At 36.3% G+C, this 12,354-nt stretch overlaps 1 protein-coding gene across 1 annotated transcript; it reads right to left on the bottom strand.

Annotated features, from left to right (window-relative positions):
- Positions 1-407: 407 nt before the first annotated feature.
- RAB8B (RAB8B, member RAS oncogene family) lies at positions 408-12,116 on the bottom strand. Its single transcript, XM_009273992.2, is given in 8 exon segments — positions 408-2,150; positions 4,580-4,604; positions 5,106-5,156; positions 7,266-7,331; positions 8,132-8,221; positions 9,359-9,436; positions 10,822-10,882; positions 12,061-12,116. Coding segments are annotated over 7 exon segments (363 nt in total). The 5' UTR covers positions 10,825-10,882; positions 12,061-12,116; the 3' UTR covers positions 408-2,100.
- Between the last annotated feature and the right edge of the window lie 238 nt (positions 12,117-12,354).

Here is a 12,354-nt window from a genome sequence, read left to right as displayed (position 1 = left end):
GCAAATGTTAACAGCTTAAGTGAGTAGATAATTCTTAATCAAATTGGAGATTGTGTCTCATTATCTTTACTGGCATTGCTAAGAAGTTACTTTGGAAGGGTATTTCATGACACTAAACGTCTGGAAAAATGGTTCCTTATGAAGCTGAAAGTCATTGAAATAATATACTTAGATTTAAGCAATCACTACAGGAATAGAGGATATTTCAGGAGAAATCTAAAGAACAGTCAAGTTTAGGAACAAGCAAAGCCATACAAAAACCCTTGTGGTTTGCCACTGAAGTTAAGCAAAGCTTTGCAGATGCAACTCAGCTGGACACCCTTCCACAACACATGTATCAAAAATAGAGTGGAAATGCCAACTGTATAAAAACTACGCAGAATATTTCATAAAAAATACTCCAAATACTTTTCATTACGTAACTTTTATTTGAGACACACATTGTTGTAAAAAAGTTCACATGGAATAATAAAACCATTGGAATATGAAGTCTTTTTTAGGGGTTGGGTTTGGTTTTTTTGTCTATACACATCAATACACAATTAATGATTAGGTTTACAAGTTAACCACATGACAAGTTCACTTTTATCTGCAGGAGCTTTTCACATTACACCTTTATACCAGAGATAAAATGTGCTTAAACACACACAGTAGAACACTTCTATTTCAAAATTAAGCATTTTCTCAAGGACTATACTTTTTATTCTGAATTTAGTAGCTATATAGCATTAAAATAACTGTAATTAAAGTTTTATTTGCAAAAATGTTCGTAAGGCCATAGGAATGCACTAAAATACTTAAATTCACCAGAAACAAGAAAAATCAATGGAAATCCTGCTTTTGTGAAAGAAAGAAATACAAGTTTTATTTATAAGAACGAGAATGGCATAAGCAGTTCAGTGAATGGAAGAGAAAAAAGACCTATTATCCCCTACAGACCAATCCTTAAGTTTAACATTACAAAGTTTCAGTTACATTAATAGATAACCAAATAACAGATGCATTTTCACAAATAACACATTTATGCATTTTACATATTATTCACGTACTTTCAAATCATTATCCATTCACAATATTTTAATGTGATATGTATATTCAAGACTCCTTTATTCACTTGTGAAAGTGATCCACTTAATTCACTTGACTTTAGCAGACTAGTGTGGGAAAAGTACTTACAATGGGAAATACTTTCTGTAAAAAGAACTACAGGTCTGAAAAGTCAATTAGCATTTTTGAGACTGTCCCCCAACTAGAAAAGTGAGCTGCGTTAAGTTTCATGAGTGGTTTAAGCTTTAGCAATAATAGAACTTCCAGACAGTAAGTAAATCAAATATTCTGTATACACTCAACAAAAACTTCTTGTGCATGTTTTGCTGAGCACAGACTGAAAGCTAAAATTGCAAAGCACTGAGACCAGTTTGGGTTTTGTTTGGCTTTTTTTTTTTTTTTTAAACCATTTAGAAAAATATTGGTCAAGATATAGTGCACAGACATGGGTCTGAGGGAAAGATTTCATAAAATTCAATAGCATAAACAGCATTTTTGTTTTATGGAAATCCACCAAAAAATGTCTGCCTTTCCTGAAAGGTTAATGGCAATTTCTGGAACAAAACAGAAATACATTTGCTGCTTAATGAATAATAATTATATGACTTTTATTCTAATGGACATTAGAATACTAACTAGTTCACTGAGGTATGGTTAAGAGTCCTTCAAAATTTAGATTATATAGTCTTGAGCAAAGTAGCAACAGAGACTGCACAAAACAATCATAGTGATATTAGAAAAGCCTGTAGTACCCAGCATCTGATGCGTAGGCAGAACATACCATTTATCATCACCCGCTTGTCTAAAGGAAAATATAGCTAAAAATTCCCAGTAAAACATACAGCTGATTTGCACGCTAAGATACAGCACATTTTTCAATGTCTGACAAGGCAGACTGTACACAGGAAGAGGTCTATACTGACCAAAAGTTAGCACACCGATAAAGTGCAGCCACTCAGCCATTTAATACTGCTGGAGAAGAGGGGTGGGGGCAAAACAACAAAGAAAAAGAGAGAAATCTGCATTTTACCTTATCCATAAGACCACATGAAATTAGAATTCTTCAGTTTCAGCAGGGGACAACAAAATTGCATTAAATTCTTCTACAAATAGAAAAAGATGAACTTTACATGAACATTAAGCAAAGTGAAATATTTACTGCATTATTTTATCATGCATAAAGTGAATTTCCTATGGTCTTACCTCACATTTATGTACAGTTTAGCACAGCTAAATGTAAGAAAATAGCAAGTTTTTTTCTCCCCCCCGCCCCCATACAGAGCAGATACCCCAATTTGCTGCTGCTTCAAGAAGCACTTCATAGACTCTACTACTTACAGGCTCTTTCAAAGGGAAGTTCATGGAGACTAATATTGAATGAACATTAACCACACAGCGAAGACAGGAAAAACAATACAAAGCATTCTGTAAACGGTGCCAAACACAGAACATGTCAGTTTTGGTTTGCAGACAACCCCTGAGATAAAAATCAAAGTATTACGACACCAAATAAGTCAGAGGTAAATTACTGAAAATAAACAACATTCATAATTGGTGTCACAACACTTTCTGTATAGAAGCACTTTTTTTAACCATACAGAAAACATAACTGCTTTAGCCCGTCCAAGAAAAACATCAAGGGTAGACAACAGAGCAGTTAGGGTTGCTTTGTTTTTTCACTAAACCTTGTTGCCATGAAGATTTTTCTGTTTTAGTGCAGCAACAGCAGTTTATGAGATTCACCATCTAGTAACAATAACTATTTCTATTAAACTACACGTGGGGACAGGTTCATAACCACTTAAAACTTAATGGAAACAGCTACTAATGTTAAACCTTTTAAAATCAAAAGTCTTTAAATCTAACACTATTGGCCCGTTCACTTTCAAAATATTTACAACAGACCCAGAGATGACAAATTCAGTACCTGACACCACAAAATGAAGCGGTTATCTGTGGTAACCACCAACTCACTGTTTACGACTCTAGACAATGTAGTGAAGCAAAAGCAAGCACGTCAGACGTTAACTTTGACAATGACAGAATGCACCTATCCCCTAATGACAAACATGCTGGACACAAACTTGTAGTTAAAGCTTACAATGGTCCAAGTTTGGCACATCAACAGAACTAAAGCACCTGTTTTAATTGCTCATTGAGGAAATTTTTCAGAAGACAATAAAAAAGTAGTAGAACAAAGACTAGGTTATACAATGCTCAGTTGAGTAAAAAAAGGCAACTACGTTTCAACTCTGCTTCTAACAGTCTAGGTCACTGTACCAGTTTTTGATGAAAAAATAACTTAACTGCTTGAGCAGACCAAAGAGGGCTTCACACATTCAGCATTAACTGCATAACTAATAGCACATTATAGCCCTAACGTGACCGTTTCCTTAGTGCCAGAACTTGATAAACTTTAGCAACTGCACAGGAAGCTAGTTTTTGGACACCTCTGTTGTCAAGGGTCAATGCTTACAGACTTTAAGGAACTATCCTCAGAATTACAGTAGAAATGGAAGTCACCTTTAGAAGCAGTCATTTCTGAACAAATGAATCCACAAAGAGGTTACTCAAAACTCATGCATTCAGCTTCCACAAGCCACTTAAGTGATAGCGATGAGGCCAATTTGTGACGATGATTTCAACTCCAGAGTGTACTTCCTCATCAGAAACAGAGAAAGGTGCAGACAGTTTGAGCTAACAAAGGGAAGTTAAGTGAGGAAAGACACTGTGTTTATTCAAATAACTGAAAGGTGCATCTGTGAATCAGACAGTGACTGGCAACTCAGAACACAGCTTTGCTAAGTCTGGTAAAGAAAAAAAAGCAACATAACTACATTCAGAATAGAAGCCATAGCTTCTGCATGAACAGATTTGTGCATCTAAGAGACAAAACCCATACAAATTGTTAAATGCCAATTGCTACAGTAATTCTCATCACTAGAGTGTCAACATCCATACTGCAGTCATGGCCACAAGTATACAGCATAGAAAATAATGAAGTGAGAATTTTTCCCCTGGCTCTTCTGCTTGAAATAAATGTTTAAAAAGAGAAAGAAAAACGTGCACAAATCTGTTAAGAATCTTACTTACAAGTCAAACTGTGCAAATACAAATGTAAGATTGTGCTGTAACAGGCAGTAAGAGGCCAATATGGATGTGCAAAGTTAAAAGAAACATAGCAGCTTTTGCAACAGGCAATAAAACAGAAAGTAAAAAAGGAAAACAAGTTAACTCTTGCATTTGTGTCTCCACTTCATAGCTTCCATATCTGAGAAAGGAGAGCCTGACAGGTCAATAGGCTTAGTGAGCAAAATCCACTTGGTATTTTGTGTATCGCAGTCTACGTTCAATGGAGCTCTCAGCAGCAGCTTGGTGGTATTATTTCTGAGGCTTTGTGACCCTGTGCTTTCAAAGAAGCAGAAAAGGTTCTAAGTGTGCTGCAGTCTATCATTATAAGTTCATCAAAGTAGCGTGCATCGAAAGAAGCTGCTCTTCTTAGATCGATTTTCTGTTATTTTTACTGGCCCACCTGCCCCTGATGAACTGTTGTCATTCTGAAAGAGAAAAGAGTATCAACATCATAAAATGCAGAAAAAAAATAAGTCTAGCTTTCCTAGTTTCCCTCCCCGCTTCCCCCCTTGCAAGGTAATAACCAGAGCAGAGGTTTGTTGCAACTTGAGCTCCTCAATTATCCAGACTCTGTTAATCACTCAGTAAAACTGCCTATTTTAAAAAGAAACATTTATCCAACAATCCAGATCTCAAGTATTAGCTGAAGGAGTGACTACGTAATTTGACATTTAATAAAGCAAGGATCACACTGTTACATTTCAAGAGAACACATCAGTTTCAGGCTGCCCAATGTTAATGTTCATGCAAAATAAAGAAAAATTACACGCTGATGTGTAATAATGCGTGATAAAGCACTGTTTGCTCAAATTTGGTCTAGCATCCACTGTAATCCCCAGGAGTTTTTTGGTAGGGCTACTACTCAGCCAATTATTATAGCCATCATTTCAATGTATCTAGTTTGTATGCCAATTGGAAATACAAACCATTTTTCTGTTGAGCTTTGTCATAATGTCCCGTGCAAGTGTGAAAAATGCCTGGTGAGGAGCAGAAATAAAAAAAAAAAAAAAGAGTTAGTTACAAGACACATTAAAGACAAGATAGATTTGGAATAGCCAGACACATTAATAATACAGTATTCTGTAGGGCACTGCTAGCACTTCAAGTTGCAGGGCACTATGTACAATAGCTGTTTACTTAAAACTGCAATAAGCACGCTTTAGAAGGAAAAACTATTTATTTTTAGTCTCCATCCCTCCAATCTTTGATGCAAGTGAACAGATTTTCCCATCGCATACCTCGGGGGGGGGGGCGGGGGGGGACGCAGAAATCTGCTGAAGAGAAGGCTGCATACACTAATACTTTTTTTTTTTGCCAAACTGTACTGTGCATCGCAACTAGAAACCCACAGAGAGGTTTGAGGATGGCATGCCTGGGAATTCACAATAAGGTTAGCTTGCCTTCTGTCCTCCAAAAGTTTTGCTCCTGGGCTATCTATAATGTTATTTATGCTTCCAACATCCCTATTTAAAAAAAAAAATAAAAAAAAAAATCACTCTGCCAAATCTCAGCATCTCAGACTTCAATGTATGGAAGGAGCAAAGAAACTTTTGTAGCAGAAAAATTCTGCAATTCTCCAGAAGCAGGGAAAAGCAAGATTTTAGGCTATCTGGAGATATCAACAATGCAAGGACAGTTCCAGAATGTAAAAAACTGTAAACATTTCCCCTCTCATTGTGTTCAGAATATATCCAAGGACAGGGACGCTCATTTAATGCAAATAAATCACAACAAATAAATTAATTCACTTCTGATCACAAGAATATCACAACTGTGTCATTTCCCACAAGTTAAGCATTTGGTGGAAAGAAGACGAAATCGTTACTTGCTGAATGCCTATACCAGCTGCATTTTTTAATGCTTTCTTCACTACTCGTGACAATTTTAAAAAATATTCAGATAGCCAAGCCATTTAGAGTAAGCACAAACTAATGTTGTACATTTAGTGACCTACAGGAGTCAAAATGAAATTGCAGGGCATGTCATGAAAGAGCAAGTCAACCATCTGTAGGAACTAATGAAGAAGATGGGTATTTTTTGTTAGGAGACTATAGCAGCTAATACCAATGGTGGATAGCAAATGTTCACACTTCCATTGTCTGCTGTGAGAATCATAATGACACTGTGAAAATCAGGCCAAGCACTATTCCAGATGCAGCACAATGCAAGTAAGTCCATTCTAACTATATTGTATAACAAACATCCTGCAACCAGAAAAAAATGCTCGGCTGGCATGGCATTCAGTCACGTTATTTTAAAGCAACAATCTCTTTAGCTCCTAGTTAATGTTAGCTGCATGATCTGAATTAAGTACATGTTTGGAGGACTTTTAAAAGGTATCCCATCGATACATATGGAAAGGCTTTTAGATGATTAGATACAGGAACAACATTTAAGAACAAGTCTGCCTTATCTGAATGAATGAATCTTAATGTAACTGCCTTTTGATATCATATTATTTTCTTGTCCATGATTTTCATAGAGTTAAGATACTCCCCCCACCCTCCCTGAAATGACAAGAGTGATTCAGGGTAAGATAGACTGGAGTTGAGCCACTCTTCCTTCCACTTCTATTTCCTTATGCTCTCACAAATAGGGATCTTGTGTTTTTAGCACAAAATTTATTTGCAGGAAAACAGATTGCAAGTCTATAGATAGAGTATTATAAGCCGCCTCCCTCCTCTAACATCAGCTTATGACAGTCTATGCTGATGTTCCAGGTTACATAAAAATTTTCAGTCTCATCTGCATAGCACATATTTAGTAGTAACCTAACGGCTCCTTGACACAGTAGCACATGATTCCGAAAGTAAAGAATCTTGAATCCAATTTCCTGCACAAAGCATTGTTCTAAAATTACACGTATTCCCTGTCCAAAAGCACTTGTGATTTAAGTAGCAAGGCACAGAAATCTAAAGCAACTGTTTGCTACAACAATAGTAAACCCATTTAAAAAAACAATTCCAGACATTACCAGAAAACAAAGATATGCTGGATTTTACAGTAGCTCTGCCCAGTAGATCATGAAACACACCTCCATGTTAGTAGTTCAAGAAATATACCTAAGTTTAACACCCATCTCTTACCTCTTCCACATTTATGCTGGATTTTGCACTTGTCTCCAAAAATTTGATTCCATAATCAATTGCTAACTGGAAGAGAGGTTAAAGTTTTTCAGTGTTTTTGAAGTTCCTTTTTAAAAGGAATGTTTCACATAGGTTCATAATAGCACAGGTGCTGTATGCTGCAAGCAAGCTTTAAAAACAAAACCAAACAAGCTTCATTTCTGCTTTTCTCTTGCAAAAACATTAAAGTTACTGGACAATTAGACAAAATATTAGAACAGGCCATACCCTCATTTAAATTCAAAACACACAAAGATTAATTGCTCACAAAAAGACTTATTTAGGACCTAAAAGAACATCAAGATAGAATCTTCATTGATATGGATTTATGGACCAGATAACTACATATAATCATTCCATAAGTTGTGTTACTAGCAACTGCACTACTTTAGCTGTGTACATGATAGATTATATAGTATTCTTACTTGCTTGTTTGCTCTGCAGAACAACTGACTACTTAAGCTTTAATAACAGTACTTATGACAAGAGTAAGTAACCACCATGGTGAATTGAGTGCAACATGATGAAACTATATACAAAGCCTTATATTGAGATTTAGAATTCTTCATGCTATAGCAAAGGTCAACATTCTTTACAGGATCTTCCCCTCAAGCCAACAGTACCATTAAGTTTATTCAAACTTGAAGACAGTCAAGCACTATTTAGAGACAAAAAAAACAAACCTGGCATCCTATAATATATGAAAGTTTCTGAAACAAGAGGTTTGAGGCCCATTATCTCTCATATGCCTAAAAAATACCAAATATCTAGCAGACAAAATCCTAAGAAAAGTAGGCTTTTAAATAAGGTAAGTCACCAAAACTTACCTTCTCCCCTTTTTCTTTTGAGACTTGTCTTTTTTCATTCATATCACATTTATTACCCAGGATCATTCTTTCTACATCTGAAGAGGCATGCTGAAAGAAGAAAAAGTAACCTCTCAGAAACAAAGTGCATCATTATTTAAAAGAAACTTATGTGTCAAACTCATCCACAAATAAGTATTTTATTTTTAAAAAGTTATCTAATGTGAAGACATTATTGAGAAAGAGACTGACTTTTGAAACAGGCAATTTAATATTTAAATATTAAAACAGGTTGGAATAAATACTCCTAGATTAAATTTGCCCGAGTATTAGTACAGATCAAACACAGCACCATGAGCTCTGTACCAGGTTGCGCACATGCATTTGGCTATTCTGGAAATATAACGGTACACACTTTACTTCAAAGTGGTGCATGGACATCTGGGGTATTTGGTTGGAGTATCATTATGCGATACATTTGCATTTTTAAAATAGATTATTAATAAAAGACTTTTTAAGTACTAATCACTTCGGCAGGAGAACTTCAACAAGAGAACTTTTCTAGCCCAGTCACTATTGAATCAAATTGATCACTAATACAGGAATTTTGCTTAAGAGGCAAAGAACAATACTAAAGAAAAGCCCATGGATTTTATGTTTAAGGGGGAAAAAAAAAAAAGTAAGATTCTGTTACCTAACTACAGCTTCACTAAAATTAAGATTTCTCCTCTAACTTCATAATGACCTATCCCTACTTGACAGCATGTCCCATTAAATAACTTACAGTAAGTTAGCAGGAAGGAAGCTTACCCAAGACCAAATGAAAAGGTCAAAAATCTCTAATCGGGCAAACATACGACACAATAACAACTGAAATTAGACAGATTTGTCATCATCTCAGTGAAAGGTAGATACCCTAAGATCTTGCTCCTTCCCATTCCTTAGACACACCCAAAAGCAAAAAAGAACAATAAAAGTCATATAGTAAGAACAGTTTTGAAACACTTTATGCTTACTTTTGAAACTTAAGTTTTCTACCTTCTATCCCTAGATGAATGTCCTGGTTTTGGCAGGACAATGAACAATATAATATTCTCCCCATTAATAACCACTGCTGCATTCACTGCACAGTCTAACTTAGCCATATATGTTGGCTACTATAACGAAAATGAATAATTACTTGATTATTATTTGTCCCAGGGAAGTCATAAGATGTCACGAGTAAGAAGTACTTTCCAAAGCACCTACCTCCTCTATGTTTCTTATTCAGTTTTTTATGTTGTCAAAAGACTTTTCATTTGTGATGTCATATACCAACATAATTCCCTAAATAAAATTAAGAAAATCTAGTTAGATGAGCTAGCACTATTGGTTGACTTTTGATGTATGCTGTTGGTTTGATTATACTTGCAAGAAATTTAACATACGACTTATGCACCTATAATCCTTTTTCAAAGCATTACGCCGTTGCTGAGAATTTACCCAAAATATTACTACTTAACATCTTTTGCCACTGTTAGAGGTCAAACACACCACCTATATGAAGTTTTAAATTCTTAGTCTATAGTCAGGAAATGTTTAGAAATTCTACTACAACAGCAACCAGGACTCTATTGTTAAAGTCAAGTTTAGAAGCAGCAGCTTTACGCAGTCAAAGATGACAAACCTGTGAGATCCAATCTGCTGGGGCCAGTAGATACTTACAGCAAAGCTAACGCTAGGTGCTCTCCCCAAAGCTTTACCTCTTTCAGACAGTTATGTACATATACTAGCATGGGCTCTCAACAATTAGCAAAGCATGGGAAACCACACAACAGCTGCATTAAGGACGGATTGCTAGGTTCACCTCCATTCCTTATTGCCTTTCCAATCATTCCTCATAGGACAAAGACAAGTCCTTGGCCATGGACTGCAAGGTGGGGAGAAGACCATGTCACTGCCAAAACCTTTTTAAGTACTAGAAAGCTCTAACACAGAGCCACAACCATTACTATTTTTCTCCATCTGTATTCCGTAACAGTGAAGTTATTTGGACCCACAGCCAGCCTATGAATGGAACGGATCTGTTCATACAGAGCAATAAGAACATGTAGTAGCAGCATAGCTAGTAATCAGCAAGTTGAAATTAACAGTGTCCCAACATAAAGTATCTCAAATCACAGCATTAAGAACCACCACAAGCAGTTGTACCACAAAGAGTGCAGGCTCGAAGTCAGTTATTTGACTTCAAGTCATTCTTAATGGAGGAAAAGTAACAGTAGCTTTTGTAGGTGATTGTATATCTAGCCCAGATTTTGCATTCTCTACTGGCTGAAGGAAAAGCAATTCAGTGAAATACACTTTTAATATTAAAATAATTCATTACCTATTTTTCAAACATTTCAAATGTTTAAAGGGATTGATTGCCTTGTCTGATTAAAGCTTGGCAACTTAGCTTATTGTAATCTGCAGAAATTTTAATTATATTAAAAAAGACAATAGGGCTTGAAGTTTCATCACAAAAACAGGACTAGACAAAGTACCAGCAGGTTTAAAAAAGAACAAAGAACCACAAAACAAAAAAAAACCCCAACCAAACCACAAACTTTATTCCCCACATCTCAAGCCACAATTATCCAATCCTCCAGTTGAAGACTTACGTGATATAACCTTAAGAACAGCAAACCATTTACACTAGTTGTGCCTAATTTTTCTGAAGTGAGAGCACTCACCATGGCTCCTCTGTAGTAAGCTGTTGTGATTGTGCGGAATCTCTCCTGGCCTGCTGTATCCCTAAAATTCAGTGAAAACAAGTACTTGTTGGAGGTGATCTTTATACTCCTCTGTACTTAGAGATGTCTTTTTAAACAGAGTAACAATGTATTGATACTCATTATGAAAAAATACCATTTAGAAGCTGTTTGCACAAGTTTCTTCAGCCCTCAACATCTTCCTCGCTCCCAAGCTATCCTACTTACATCAATGGTTATAGCAGCACCATAACTACGGCACAAAAGCATTTAAATTTTCATGCAAGCAATAAAACTCAGCATTACACAGCCTTCCCTAGAATAATTAAAAAAAGGCAGCTCTGATGCATCCGAGTCCTGCATTAAACAAAAATTAAGACATGCAGCAGTAAAATATTTTAGGATAGTGCATTTTCACGTACCGTTAGCTATTAAAATCAGCCACTATACCTTAGTGTGCTGATATTTTATCCTAGATGACTTCAAAGCAGTATCTGTCTGTGAGTGAACAAGAGGACCAAAGTGTTTGGCTACTAGTCACACCTAGGGGGAGCTGAACCCCAAAGGCCTGACAAAAACAGCTTTTTGACTTCTATTACAGACAGAAAATTTGTACCCACCACTTCTGGCACTTTACTTCCTTAGTCACAAGAATTCTGGCTTGCATGCAAGTATCACAACTGTCTTTTCTAGAACTTGAGAAGTCAGCAAGAGCCCTACAATCACCAGTAGCATTTAAAGAGTTTGGCATGTGTAATAATGCTACTCCAAAAATACCCATCTGCTGCTATCAGGAGGCTCAGTCTCTACTAACCCACCATGGAAGGAATGGGAGCATTATCACTCACCTGTGCCTCTGCGAGTACAACTGGGTATCAAAGTATCAGAGGAGATTACATTTTATTAGGTCACATATTTTAGTTTACAGCTGTGGAGTTAATACTTCCCCTCCACATGGAATAGCTAAAAGCGCATTGAAGAGGACAGCTTTTGATAAAATGGGAAGTTGCTGTAACGTTCGCATGTGAACAGGCTATTTCCTGTGCTACTGAAGCAGAACCACTCCAAGAGCAAGCTAGAAGAAAGCATAAACCTTATGGACAGTCAATGAATAAAAGGTATGAAACTTCTGGTACACCCAGGCTCAAAAGCTATGAAGTATTCCTGCTTAAAGATTAATTCAATACTCACTGAAAACTTAAATTACTTTGGAATACTTACCATATTTGTAGCTTGATTTTCTTTCCATCTAATTCTATTGTTCTGATCTTAAAGTCGATTCCTGCCAGAGAAAGAGATACTCTAAGTTTTGCAAGAAATGAAAAGGAAGTGTTCAGTTTCCTTTTGACAATTTGGTAAGAGCAAACTTAGGCAGAAGAATTATTCTGAAGTTGTCATTTCTTCCAAACACTAGGAAGTGCTGAGGACGCACAAAGGTTTTCAGCTGCATCTGACACGTCAAGGGTAAGTTACTCTGCACAATGAAAATAGACCAGACTCATTGCTAGAGTTAGT

Source organism: Aptenodytes forsteri, unplaced genomic scaffold (genome assembly GCF_000699145.1).
Source record: "Aptenodytes forsteri isolate BGI_AS27 unplaced genomic scaffold, ASM69914v1 Scaffold239, whole genome shotgun sequence".
NCBI lineage: Eukaryota > Metazoa > Chordata > Aves > Sphenisciformes > Spheniscidae > Aptenodytes > Aptenodytes forsteri.
The sequence above is the reverse complement of the archived record's forward strand: the minus strand, read 5'-3'. Positions and strand labels throughout refer to the sequence as shown.